Source organism: Psammomys obesus, unplaced genomic scaffold (assembly GCF_907164565.1).
Source record: "Psammomys obesus unplaced genomic scaffold, mPsaObe1.curated_primary_1811, whole genome shotgun sequence".
Taxonomy (NCBI): domain Eukaryota; kingdom Metazoa; phylum Chordata; class Mammalia; order Rodentia; family Muridae; genus Psammomys; species Psammomys obesus.
Window position 1 is genome coordinate 44,086,022 of NW_026593286.1, and position 14,830 is coordinate 44,100,851.

Genomic DNA, 14,830 nt, shown 5'->3' on the forward strand with positions numbered 1-14,830 from the left:
TGTGTGTGTGTGTGTGTGTGTGTGTGTGTGTGTGTGTGTGTGTGTGTAATAGTTCAACTGGAATTAAGGTACACATGAATAATGTTCTTCTTAGAAGCCATAGTTTGTAAATAAAAAACCTGGTGCCAGGTGTGGAACACCTCCCTTAGAGTTGTTGGTGAGGAATATTACAAAACAATGCAGGGTATTACTTTTGGTTGCTCACCAAAATTTGAAGGTCAGATCCTATTTCGGAAGAGAGGACACACTTTGATCACAGGACATAGAAAACTGAAGTTGGTGTTGAGCAGGAAGCTTACTTCTTGCTGGTTACCTCTCAAAATTCTTTAAAATGAAATTTGTTTCTAAGTATGACAATATGTGCCTATCGCAGAATGTCTGTGTCTTACTGAAGAAATACTAATGAACTTCTCATGCTGTTCAGCAGCCTCACCTGATTTGTGTATTTTTATTTTTGGCAAAGGACCTAGAAGTAAACACACACACACACACACACACACACACACACACACACACACAATTTTTTTTTGTAACAAATAATATATTCATTCCTTTGTAAAGTTGAGAAAAAATGCTTTGGGACTCTTAAAAATTTATTATTATTTATTCATTGAATTATATGGGTGTTTTGCCTACACAGATGCAGTTTTGTTTATATTTGTGTCTATGCACCATGTTTGTGCCTGGAGCCCACAAAGACCGGAAGATGTCAGGTGCCCTGGGCCTAGAATTATAGACAGTTGTAAGCCACCATGCTGGTGCTGGGAATTGAACCTGCATCCTCTTGAAGAGCAGCCAGTGCTCTTAGGCACTGAACCATTTCTCGAACCCTGGGACTTTTTTTTTTCTTACTAGAAAATTTAAATTATGTGTTCTGAGTTCTGACACAGAGTTACTTTTTTACTCACTATATTTTGAACACTATTGTTTTGGTAAGTCAGCAGTGACATATGTACTCCATAAATGTCGAATATAAAATGCAGCACTTTCAGCATTCTATGATACCATGGCAAGCAATTCAGCACTCCTACATGAAATGAAGAAATTACTACTTACAGATTTTGTACAGCAAACACAGAATGAAAAAAAAAAAAGAAAATTTTCTTCATGAAGAAAATGTTTTTGATAACTATTCTAGAAAACATGCGATCATATGAATATGCACATTTAAGTTTCTGGAGAGTTATTAATGTATGTCAGTTATATAAATAAGGAATCTAATTTAGCCATTTTTAGACACACAGGTAACATCATTTGAGTATATATAGTCTATAACTATATTACATATAATATGTATATAGATAATATAAATTAGCCATATAAAGTACATAATTTCCAGTTCGAAATATGAGCCCCATTTCATTAAATGTTTTAAAGTTAGCCTCAGTGTCATCCATTTAAGATATACACTACAGTAAAGCAGAAAGGCTGAACGTAATGTAAACAGCTTAGAGAAAGTCATAATATGAATGAGTGAAAGCATCAAAGCGAGGGATTAGTGAATCTGGTACAGACTGGAGCCCCTCTTCACTATATCAAACCTGTAACTGATTCTTGGTAAGGAGTAGCTCTTATCTACTGCAGATTATTTACATGAGTTTTTTAAAAGGTGCTTATAATATTTGTCAAGCCAATAAACGAAACCGCAGCAGACCCTTGTGTAGCCTTGGTTGGGATCAAGATGTTGATAGATATGATTAAAAAGCATTTAAATCATGGCATTCTGGATCAGAGTGACTGGCCATACCTATCAATTATTTCATAGCAAGCATTTTAGGATAGCTTAGAACAAACAAGTAATGAGAAAAAAAAAAAAAAAAGAACCTTTACACCTGTGACCCAGTTTTCTATCTTGCACAGAAATGGATAGAATATAAGGAAGTAATTCTTAGTTACTTGAGTTTCATCACTTAAAATAATTGTCTTCTATTTGCTTCGTGGGAAGATGAATGGCTGAATCAGAAAATACAAAAAAAGGACATACATACTGATCATAATGATCACTTCTATTACTCTAAACATAAAAACTAATTGTACAAAAGTGTCATATGTGGCATTCTATCAACATCAGTTAGTTATGATGATGAATCATGTAGTAATGGGACCATATTTGTGTTTCTTTTTCTTAAATGTATTTTAAAATTTGTGTGTATGAGTATTTGTGTGCATGAATGTGTGTATACCACTTGTGTGCCTGCTCTTCATGGAGTTTAGGTAAAAGAAGGTGTTGGCACCCCTGAGACCAGAGTTATAAATGGTTTTGAGCCTCTATGTGGGTACTGGAAATTGAACCCAGATCCTATGGAAGAGCAGTTCATAACCATTGAGCCTTCTCTTAGGCTCCACACTCGTTTCTTTGTTTGTTCTGAAAGCTAATATACAGAATATATAAAGAACTCAAGAAATTAAACACTGACAAGACAAATAATCTAATTAAAGAATGGGGAACAGAGCTAAACAGAATTATCAACAAAGGAATATTGAATGGTGGAGAAACATTCCACATCCTTAGTCATCAGGAAAATACAAATCAAAATGACCCTGAGATTCCATCTTATACCCATCATAATGACTAATATCAAAAATTCAAGTGACAACACATGCTGGAGAGGATGTGGAGAAAGGCCATCCCTCCTCCATTGGTAGTGGGAATGTAAATTTGTACAACCACTTTGGAAATCAGTCTGGCACTTTCTCAGAGAATTGGGAATAGTGTTACCTCCTCAAGATCGACCATACCACTCCTAGGGATATATCTGAAAGATGCTCAACCATACAACAAGAACATTTGCTCAACTATGTTCATAGCAGCTTTATTCATAATAACCAGAATCTGGAAATAACCTAGATATCCCTCAACTGAAAAATGGATACAAAAATTGTGGTACATTCACACAACTGAATACTACTCGGCAATTAAAAACAAGGAAATCATGAAATTTGCAGGCAAATGGGTGGAACTAAAAAAGATCATCCTGAGTGAGGTAACCCAGAAACAGAAAGATGCACATGGTATATACTCATTTATAAGTGGTTATGAGATATATAATATACGATAAACACAGTAAGATCTACAGACCTAAAAGCTAAACAACAATGAGGACCCTAGGGAGGATGCTTAAATCTCATTTAGAGGGGCAAACAGGATAGATACCAGAAGCGATAGAAGAGAGGGTAAAGGATGGGAACCTATCACAGAAATCCTCTGAAAGACTCCACCAAACAGGGGATTGACGCAGACACACAGACAAACTTTGGGCAAAGTGTAGGAAGTCTTATGGAAGAAGGTGGAGATAGAAAGAGCATGAGGGTACATGAACTCCACAAGTTGACCAACAAAGCCAAAAAATCTGACCGGGGAGGGGGCATGCAGAGACTGATACACCAACCAAGGACCATGTGTCCAGAGGACCTAGACCCCCTGATGTAGCCCATAGACAGCTCAGTCTCCATATGGGACCTGAGTAAGGGGAGCAGAGGCTGCCTCTGACATGATCTCAGTGGTGTGTTCTTTGATCACTTCACCCTAGCAGGGCAACCTAGCCAGCCAACAGAAGAAGGCAGTCCTGATGAGACATGATAAGCTAGAGTTAGGTAGTAGAGGAAGAAGACTTCCCCTTTCAGTGGACTAGGGGAGGGGGATGAAAAGGGAAGAGGAAGGGAGGAGATGAGGTAGGGACTACAACTGGGATACAAAATGAATAATTATAAAAAAGAAATAACAAAAAATGATGTCAAATCTTAAAATGTTTAGTAAACACACACACACATATACATATATATGAATACCAATAACAAAACAAAATCTTCAAATAGGATTTTCCAATTGTATATTTCATCTCCATTATTTTTAGTAATGGACTAAATTTTTTTCCTTTATATCTGTCTCTCCAGAAAGTTCTCTAAGGTATCCCTTTTCTTCAGTATTAAAGAATAAAGCAAGAACATTGTACATGTTTTACGCTCAAACTCTATGAGGTAATCGAAATCGAAATCAAGCATGCTGTCTGGGAAAAGATATTGCTGTAGTAAATAAAAATGATGTTGGGCTAAACAATGTTATTTATTATTTGCTTTATGATTATCACAGTGGCATTATCTAATCAATCAAATAAAACACAGACACCTATTAGATTTTAATATAGCCTCTTTACCTTGGGCTAGCAGATATTTCTACCTATGCTCTCTCAATAACCTCACCATGCATCTCCCAGCCTGATCCAATGCCATCTGCCTTAACTGTCCTCATCTGGTCTACTTTCCATCCACAATCCCAAGATACTTATATTTTTCATCATGGTGTTTTCTCCATACACCCCATCCTTGGATTCATTCTTCCCAGCCCACATGGTTCCGGCCTCCTCTCTTCAGTCTGTTTCCCTGTGATTCTCCTCTTCTCAAAAGCCAGAGAACCTTAGCCACGCCCACTCCATTCTGCCTGCCTAGGTATAGGCCTTTAATCAACCAACCAGGTATAATGTCTTAGGCAGGTTTACACAAGAAAAGGTTTATCCGGGCAGTAACCATATTTTGAGGGCCAGTAATTACCATCAAATACCAGCATCAAACCAACTCCCAACAAGATTTGTTGGCTACATTGATGAAAATTGAGTGATATGAAAGGAATAATTCTCTCTTTGTACACATCATAATTAAATGTCATTTACAAATGTACAAACACAATTTTTAATTTAACTCACAAATATTAAGTAGTCAGCTCTGAAATCATGTACATACAGGAAATTTTATATGGGCTGAGAAGGTTATATTTATATATTTGGAAATATACATACAATGCAGATAACATATCCTATGTATATAATATATACATGTATGTTTGCTGTAAATTTGTAACAATAATTAAAGAAATAGAGGCAATGGATTCAAGAAAGAGCAAGGCGGACTGCACAGTAGGGTTTGGGGGAAGAACAGGGAAGGGGGAAAATGTAATCATATTTTAATTGATTGGATGCATGCACATGTGAGTATGGTATATGGGAATGATTAATGTATATATTGTGTGTGTAGATTTGTGAACCCATGTGCACACATGAGGAGGCTGGAAGAGGACATCAAGTGTCCGGCTTCATTATGCTCTGCCACATTCCTTTGAAGCAGGGTCTCTCAGTGAAACTGGAGCTGAGGTGCCATCCAGTAAGGCCTATGACCTTTCATCTCTACCCTTTCCACCAGTCATGGAGGTAGAAATGTGTAGCTGCACCTGATTTTTTTATTTGGGTGCTGGACCTTTGGGTGTTAGGTCCTCATCTTGCACAGCAAGTATTTTTACCCACTGAGCCATCTCCAACTCCTCCATCCCCTGAAAATAATTTGTAGTCTTACTTTATACTATCTATGCCTGTGGCATTCACAAGGTGACATATTCTATTCCCACAATTCACTAAAGGATGACCTTGTTTTGTTTGAGATAAAAGTACAGCACAAAGTTACATTATGATTCAATCTTTCCATTCTGTCCACCCCAGGGGAACAGATTAGAGCCATTTGGCCTTCCTTTTTAGCATACCAATCAGGAGGGGCAGACAGAGGCCAGTCTGAGATGAAGGAGACATTGGAGGCACCTGTGTTCCTGGAATCCCAATAGTGCTCAGAAGTCTGGGCTTTCTACCATCATTTGAAGAGGTGAATGCAGAAGGGCAATGTGTCTGAAATAATTTTTGCTACTGATCAAATATATGGCCCTTCAAATAGGCTGTTTCATGGAGAAACAATCTGCCACATTCTAAATTCTGAATATAGTTAATAGAAAGAAAACTGTCTTGATTAACTGTTGGAAAATAAAAGAAAACTTATTTTATCTTGTCCCTCTTTGTCAGGTACTAGCCAGCCTTTAAAATGCAGTATGGCTATCAGCTGGCTGATATGCAATTTTTTTTTTTTTTTTACATCTGATGACTACCAGAAAAGTTAATCAAAGTGTTGAAAATGCCCACTTTGTGGGTGTACCTCCACAGATAGTTCAGAGCCCAACACATGGTCATTGCAGAGGAACCACTTGTGAAGTCAATGAGAAGATGTGCATGCTGGAGCCTCATACAGTAGTAGGAAAAGCCACTGGAACATGACTCATCAAGAAGTAAACAATTAGGAAGGAATTGAACCAGTTAGTCAGGGCTTTTGGACCTGGCATTCAGGAATAATTCCAAGATACACTTCAGTGCATGCTCACCTTGAGAATAAATTATTTTATTCCATAAATAATTTATATCATTTAAACTAGTATTCCACTTGCACTGACTTTGTGGTTTCAACACAGAAGTTGTTAACACCCAGCCGGTTATCTGTAGTTCATAGTATATCCTTCATCTGAAAATCTGCAGCACAGAATTACTTCCAAATCTAAAACTTTCTGAGCACAGGCAATATATTACATGCGAAATGCTCCAATATTATTTTTGTGATGGGGTAGAGGGAAAAACAGGTGTGAGATTAAAGTTGCTCAGAATCCCTAAGGGAAAACTTCCCAGCCCCTCTCCTGTTGCTCAGGGTACTTAAGGGGAAGATTTTCTTCACCACTGATAAACTCTGTTTTATCTACAAAGTCATTAAGACTGTTACAGAGATTTACCTTCAGGCTGTGGACACAAGGTGTTTATGAAGCATATGTGAACTTTGTGTTTAGACTTGAGTCCTCTCTCAAAAGATATCTCACTGTGTTGTGCAAAGACTTAAAAATCCAAAACTGAAGCATAAAACACTAGGTATCTACAAAGGTCATCAGCCATCAATATAATTGGTGAAGTTATAAACACCTTATAAAAAAGTTGTAAAGTCGGAGGCACTGGAACGTACTCATGTTTTACTAAGGGTAATGAAGTAAATTAAGACTTTGGATCTTGAATGAATATAAAATATAATACTCATTATTTAAATGAATGTTCTATTTGGAGCTGACTGTTTCTTTATAATCACCTAATGGAAAGTTTCTCCTCAGGAGCCTAAGATTCAAGAATACATGCTACCAGGGGTATAAACTTGTACTATCATTTCAGGTTAAAATAAATACAGAGAAAAAGAAAAGTTATGATGTCAGAAGTATATCAAACTCATGGGAATTTGATACTTCAACTTCAGGCATCCCTATCACGATATCATGTTACATTTTAGCAGCTATAACTTGCTCCCACTCCTGTCTTCAATCTGTGTGGTTTGCTAGGTACTTTTAAGAACCAGAAAACTAAACAGAAGGCTTTAATTTTGAAGAGAGACTTATCTTTAATGAATGAGAGGGTTGTATATAAAGGCTAGGAATGAGTCCGGAAATGCTTTCTTACCTCACTGGTTCTTCAGCTATATAGAGATAAGAAGATGGCCAGAAAAGCAACATTCATGAAAACATGAGATGCCATCATGTCCCCCTTCACAGCTCTCAGAGAATAGTGCTCTGTTTCCATGTTTTGAGAGCCTTCAACTGCCATGTAGACTTTACTCACATCTTTATCAAGAACATGAACTAGCACAAGAAGGCTAAAATGTCTCCAATTTTCCTTTGGGGCTAAGGAAATATCATTTTGGAGGAGAGAATTTTGATTCTTTCAAAGAAACTACTTTTATATAACTGACCTTCCCCGTGAGAAACACACATATAGACACACATACACAATCACATGGCCTTCATATTTGATAAATGTAGGGCTATGATGGCATGGACTGTTGATGATAACCTTATATTGAACTGGCATTAAAGAAAGTGTTGTTCAGGGAACCAGCAAACGCTCTTTGACCTTGATGTCATTTACCACTGGGCCTCAGTTTTCAAGCATGGCATTGGAGCTAATGTGGACTCTCTAGGAGGCAGTGGATATATGGACACAACGGCGCCATCTATGCTATAGACTGTCTAATCTACTGAAATCCTGAGCCCCACCTCAAAACAAAAAAAATACAAACAACAGAGTGAGATGATTTTAAAGGTCCTTACGACAAAAAGTAGAAAATTTTACATATCCATGAAGTGGCAAGGAAGACATTTAAACCTATCCGCAGTCTCTAATTCATCCCCCTTATCCAGACCCCTTTGAAAACCCAAGAATGTTCTGATTAAAAATTTCTCAACAATTCCTGAACAACTCCATGGAGCACCAGTTATCCCAAAGCCATGCAGCATTCTCTAAGGAAGATGTCTATAGAGCTATGCAACCCATTGCTGGATTCTTATCTTTGTCTCTGACTGATGACATGATCCATGGCTAGCTAACTAATAACTCTGATTTTGTTTCCTTTTTCATAGAGATAATAAACATATTTCCAAAGCCTGCATTCATGCAAGGTAAGATAACACATGTAAAGAGATTGTTGAAGGGCAGCATACCAACAGCAATAAGTTTTGTAAAAAAAAAAAATCGCATAATTCTCTTATGTCAAAGTAAAATGAATATTTGCATCTATAACTTGTGACCTAAAAATAAGATTTTGTGACTCTTAAGAAATCTAAGAAAAGATTTTGTGAAATTAGTGAGAGTTTAATCTGAAGATGGAAAAAGTTTACAAAAGGAAAGGGGTCAGACAAGAGTGATCCAAGAAACACCATTTTTAAATTTCAGAATTCTGTAACGGGAAGAAAGTGTAATAAGAGTACTAATTCATTAGACTGTGTTGATATAACTGTTATCAAAGACACACAACTGTTTGAATAAGACAGATTCGATTCATTAGAGACATACACACTGCCAGCAAATTACGACATGCTCAATAACAGCTCTTTTGTTCTCCTAAGGAATGTAGGAGCAGCCAATGTTTAACCCAATAAATTATTGACTTCCTTAGACAAGAAATAATTAGACAATAAGCTATGCCTTAGGAATTATAGATCATCACAATAATAGAACTGAACTCCTCTAGTCAATTGTCAGGTACTACATCTGGGAAAACTAAAAATCTAGAGAAATAAAAGAAATACCTAGAGTCAGAGAAAGCAAAATTAGTTTTGGTGTCTGATCTCATTAATTATTTATTTTGACTATAAAAATGCAGTCTAGTTTTATCAATATAAATACCAGCTGCTTAGCATTAGAAATATGGATTTCCATTTTAGTGCTGCATCTTTGGGGTTCACAAGGCAATAAAAGATAATAGAAGTTAGGGCGAATAGCCAATAGACCCAGCTGGATATAACTTGCGAGAAATGTGAATATATTCTAGGTGAATGAAGAACATGTGAGAGATGCGGGGGTACCATGACAGTGGGTCTCCTTCTGGTTTCTACATTCTCAGTGCGGAATATAAAGAAGATATAAATGTAAAGAATATAAAGACCACAATCAGTGGTCAGGGAGAGTCCTCTCCAAGAATCACAGGGGTTCCAGCTATGCAAGCCAGTGAACATACCAATGTTAGTGAAAAAAATGTTCAACTGATACCATGTCAAAACAGAAACCCCACTCTGATGAAGACTGAGTTAAAGGTTGCTTTGCTAGACAACTTGCTACTGACTGAAAATAGCCACAAGTGGTCCTAAAACAATGTATTTTGCCCATTTACCAAATTGGGTAAGGACGGGCTTTCAAATCTGAATTAACTGGAAAGGTTACCAGTAGCAAAAACACAGCAGGGAATAGATCCTATTATATTTTCCAAATAGGTAAGTGTTTGATATTCCCTTTTAAACCAATCTTTCGGTTTCATGCAGTATGGAGTGGGCTCCTTAAAGAAAATACAAGCCACCCATCATCCCACATATTCTAGAACTGAACAGGAGAGCTACAGTATAGGACTGCCTTGATGCATAAGAAAGATCTTCCAAGGTTACTGAGATGGGGATAGCCACAGAGGTGACAATGAAGTAGACGTGTATTCTCAATACAACATCGCAAAGACAAGTAGCAAAGCAAGCATGAGTATATCAGTTGTTAGCACAGAGCAACACGCTGTATCCCACAGTCACAGAAAAGTAGAGTCCAAGAAGAGGCTGCGACACCTCTAATGAGACCATCTCTTAGTATTTGGTGATGACAAAATTGGCACATTAAAAAATACTTTTCTCTGGAGGGAACAGGAGCTCCACAAAGAGATCAGCAGGGTCAAAAAACCTGGGCTCAGGGGGTCCTGAAGAGACTGATGAATCAACCAAGGACCATGCTTAGAGAGGACCTAGACCCCCTGTTTAGATGTAGCCCGTGGGCAGCTAAGTCTCCACATGGGTTCCCTAGTAAGGAGAGCAGGGGCTGTCTCTGACAAGGACTCAGTGGCTGTCTCTTTGATCACCTTCCCCTGGTGAGGTAGCCTTACTAGGCCATAGAGAAAGAGTATCCAAACAGTCCTGATGAGGTTAGGTTAGGGTACCTAACCTAATAGGTTAGGTTAGGTTAGGTTAGGGTAAAATAGTAGCAGAGGAAGACCTCTCTTATTAGTGGACTAGGTGAGGGACACAGGGAAAGGAGAGGTAAGTAGGGTAGAATGGGGAGGAGATGAGGAAGGGGGCTACAGCTGGGATACAAAGTGAATAAATTGTAATTAATAATATAGAAATTAAAAAAACAACAACATACTTTTTTAAATCAGTGAACTAGGTCAGTGCAAAGACCAATGTTAAAAACTATCTCCCCCCTAGGGGTGGTGGTTTCAGCCTTGCCAGGCCACAGAGGAAGATAATGCAACCAATTCTGAAGAGACCTGATGGGCTAGGGTCAAACAGAAGGGGAGGAGAACCTCCCCTATCAGTGGACTAAGGGAGGGTCATAGGGGAAGAAGAGGGTGGGAGAGTGGGATTGGGATGAGATGAGGGAGGGAGCCACAGCAAGGAAAGAAATTGAATAAATTGTAATAAATGATAATAAAAAAAGAAAAAATCTCCCCTAATTTAGATGATGGCAAGGTCTACATTTTCAGCAATTTGGGTTTCCCAGAAGCCTTGCCAGTTGAAAGGAAGATGTGGCACCCTTAAATGCTTTTCTTTGTTTCCAGTGCCAATACTTGCCTCTGAGGCCTGGCTTAGAATACTAATTCACCTTTGTATGTTGTTCCTGAATGAAGAAGAAAGGCTTTTAATAGAAAATGTTATGGTCTGAATGTGAAGTGCCCGTCACAGGCTCATGTGATGGAAAAACCATCTCCAGTTCGTGTATTTGCAGCTGCGGAACCTTATGTTTAGGGGAATAGACAAATTTGAAGGTTACAGGCTACCTCTGCCTCACAGACCCAGCTGTTCTAGGCACCCTAACTCTGAGAGTCTTTCTCACCGTGAATGGGCTGTATGCCTCTGAACTATGATTCAAAATAAATCCTCTCTCTCTTAAGTTGTTTCTGTCAAGTATTTTAATTCAGTGATTAAAAAAAAAGTAATACAAGAAAGGACAGTAAGGTCAGTAACAGGAAGAATTTGAAAAACATCTTGAGAAAAATAGGAGGAAGGAACCCGGAAGAGAGTTCTGAAACAGATTTTGTAGCAAAGGGAGCAAAGAGATCAAACTGAAAAGCTTTTCTAGCGGAAGCACAGGCTTATTCTCATAGTACAAACCACTTTAGTTAAGTAGATAGTGTTTTCTAAAAAGACAAGCTTTAGTAGAAGATTGAAAGTATGTCTTTGCCTGTAGATGTGATATAAAATATCTTTAATGTCAATTCTGAGAATTTTGATGCTTTTGTTTGATTTTAATTATGTTTGCTCAACATCCAGTTTCTTATATGAAAATAAGTGTCAGGAAATGGGATAGTTAAAACAGTTGGTGTAAGTCCCCACTTACCTCCCATAATTTTGGACTGGCAGTTAATAAATTCTGGCTTCCTGTCTGTGAGGTACCTCTGGCAGGTGTGGTGGAGGATTTGGAAGAAGGTGCACTTTTCTGAGGCAGTGGTAGCAACCCACTGGTCAAAGGCATTTTCAAACAACAAATCAAACTCTGCAGAATCCTGGAAAAGACAGTGAAATAACTATTGATCATGACCTTCACAGACTTCTGCATTGAACTCTGCCCTGCCAAAAGATGCATAAAGGCTAAACAATACCCTTCCCCAAATAAATGGACCATAAATTCATATTTGCCAGGAATCAAATTCATGGAGAATTTGCATGTGTCTATCAAGAAAATAAAACTGTACTGTATTTAGGTATTTACCCTAGGATAGTAGCATTGCAGTAGTCAAGAGATCTGACCATATAGTATCTGCCCAATTACTAGAAAAAAAGTATTCCTTTAAGTTTTCAGCATTGTTGTTTGTTAATTTCTTTATGCAAGGTCAAAAAGAAATTCCCCTTGTTACTTCAGGACTTCTCTGATATCTTGGGATATTGTAATGTGTACACACAAAAGGGAATGGGTCTTTTGAGTAGATGCTGACACCATAACATATTTATTTCTGTTAGAATCCTAATTCATTAAAGTGCCATTAATTTATTGGTATTAGGAGGCAAATGAAACTTTGACAAGCCTTGGGTTTTCAAACAGATAGCCAGGGACACAATTCTTTGAACTCTGCCCTGTATTAATAAACGTTGCTGGAGACAGCATTTTTCTGTATGCATTATCTTGGGTTCCTCTACCAAATATGAAAGATTTATAATTTCCCTTAGAAAAGGAAAAGATCTGGGGAAGTTTTAATCACACGACTGAAATATAAAGAGCATTGTAAGAGTGATTCTAACTAACATCACCCCCACTGTGCTAAAGCAGAGTCATCCTGTGAGGAGAATTCCTTTCCTCAGCATTAGAAAGTTCACTCACCCGATTAGGATCAATACCATTAACCTGGCGGAGCTGCTCAAGCATCCATTGGGATCTTCGGACAAATGATGTGGAGCCCTCAAACTGCTTGACCTTCGTGATAGATGCCTGCGTGGGTTTCTTGTTTGTTACTGTCAAAACAACAAGAAAAAAACCCCACTCAGATTAGTGGGCAGGCAAATTGGCTGATTTCCTCATTCAGTATTATTTTTATATGATGCCAAATGTGCAAATGCTGGAGAGAAGGTGGGGACTGTTTTGCTGAGAGGGGAATGCAGGAGAAAAAAAAAGTTATAACTTCTCCTCCCAAAGCACTTTATAATACAATTGTTGCTTCACTTACATTCAATTTATACAACTGTACCGAAAAATATCTTAACTGAATAACAGCAAGTAATTTAATGAAGGCTACAAGTGCACAGTTACAGCTCTCAGGGAAAGAAGTGTACAGGGCCGTCAGATATCAGGTAGGGCTCATTAGGAAGGCTGAATTTTTAAGTGAGGGGAAGGTTACCAATTCCTTGGGGTAGCTCCCAGGCTTATTTCCAATTTTATAGTTCACTGTAAATACTGACGCTTCAGTGATAGACTTGACTTTATAGCATGACCCAGTTTGTATCTAATTTGCATTTGATTAAGACTATCTGCCTGGCATCCTGGGCATAACTCCAACGTGAATTCTTTTAGTAACTAAACCCGAGGACCAGGACAGTCCTTCCACCTTGAGCACATTCATGGCTGGTTCCGCAGGCAGGTGGGCAGCATCACCTCTGAGGAGACGGTAAGCACAGGTACTGGTAAACAGTCATCCCAGACATTTCTGCATTTGCCTGTTTTGTGATTTCAAGTCCCAAGGATGATGGAGAAGGTAATTACTGATCTTGACAAGGCTTTCTAATGAGGTACTGAGCCCTGTGTGTATAAGTCAATGAGAATAAAGAGCAAAACCATGAAGGAGCTGGGGAAAGCCCTAAACTCCACCCACTGCAGTGTTTTATCCCAGCCATTGCCTTTAGGAAGAGTGTGCTTCTGGGGAGTGTCTTCCCCTTGTTTCTAATGACTGTGCAGCTACTTAGCAGATGGCAAAAAGAAACTCCAGGCATGAGGGAGAGAAAGAACTTGCTCTAAAATTGGTGAGAAGAATCCTCTACTTGGCTGCACAGATGGCTTAGCGGTTAAGAGGACTTGCTGCTCTTGAATGACATGAGTTTGGTTTCTAGTACTGGGAGACTCACAATTACCAGTAACTTTAGCTCCAGGTACACACACACACACACACACACACACACACACACACACACTTTTTAAAGAGGCCTCCATGGCTCATGTATTCTACAGCTTATTATTGAAGTATGAGAGCCTAAGAGAGAAGCCAAAGGAGATCACTCTTCCTGTAGCTGTGGTGAGACTCCAGACTAAAGTAAGGCCCCAGAATGAAGTGTCTTTATGGCCTTAGCACAATCTCCCTTTGCTCCTAACCTGAATTTAGCCAGTTATTAGACATAAAGTAATGCTTTGGCTTGTTATATTTGGATAAAAGGTTCTGGATATTTCACACAAATTCCATTTACTTCTGTGGTTAGAAAGCTACCGTTCCCTCAATACCTCAATTACAGGAAATGCTTCAATCTCTGATCACAAATGGCCTGTCATAACAGCCTCTAGCCCAGTGGTTCTCAGCCTGTAGTTCATGATCCCTTTGGAGGTCAAAGGACCCTTTCGCAGTGGTCACCTAAGACCACCAGAAAACACGTTTACATTACAATTCATAACAGTAGCAAAATTACAGTTATGAAATATCAACAGAAATAATTTTATGGTTGTGGGTCACCCCAACATGAGGAACTGTATTAAAGGGTTGCAGCACTCAGAAAGTTAAAAACCAGTGCTCTAGAACTTTTAAAGCATTGGGAATGATTATTTCTTTCCACACATACACATTCCTCCTGTGATGAAAACGGGACTGGAATAGGCTTCTCCTGATACTTGTACTCTGCTCTTATACTTTCTTGTTAAAAGAAACAATACGCCCAGAATATAGTCAGGCCCTAAAATGTTCTTAAAATATTAAAGACTATTTTTCAATAACAGGAAACATGTGTATTAGACGTGGTATTAGACACACACCCCTGAACACTAAGAGGATTTCC

At 38.4% G+C, this 14,830-nt stretch overlaps 1 protein-coding gene across 2 annotated transcripts in view; it reads right to left on the reverse strand.

Annotated features, from left to right (window-relative positions):
- The window catches only part of Stxbp6 (syntaxin binding protein 6), a 275,222-nt gene that overhangs the window by 62,301 nt on the left and 198,091 nt on the right, over positions 1 to 14,830 (reverse strand). For both annotated transcript variants that reach the window (XM_055616919.1, XM_055616918.1), the window contains exons 3-4: positions 12,681 to 12,811; positions 11,703 to 11,868 (exon numbers count right to left, since the gene is read on the reverse strand). In XM_055616919.1, the coding sequence (XP_055472894.1) occupies positions 11,703 to 11,868; positions 12,681 to 12,811 (297 nt within the window). The remainder of the gene's footprint in view (positions 1 to 11,702; positions 11,869 to 12,680; positions 12,812 to 14,830) is intronic.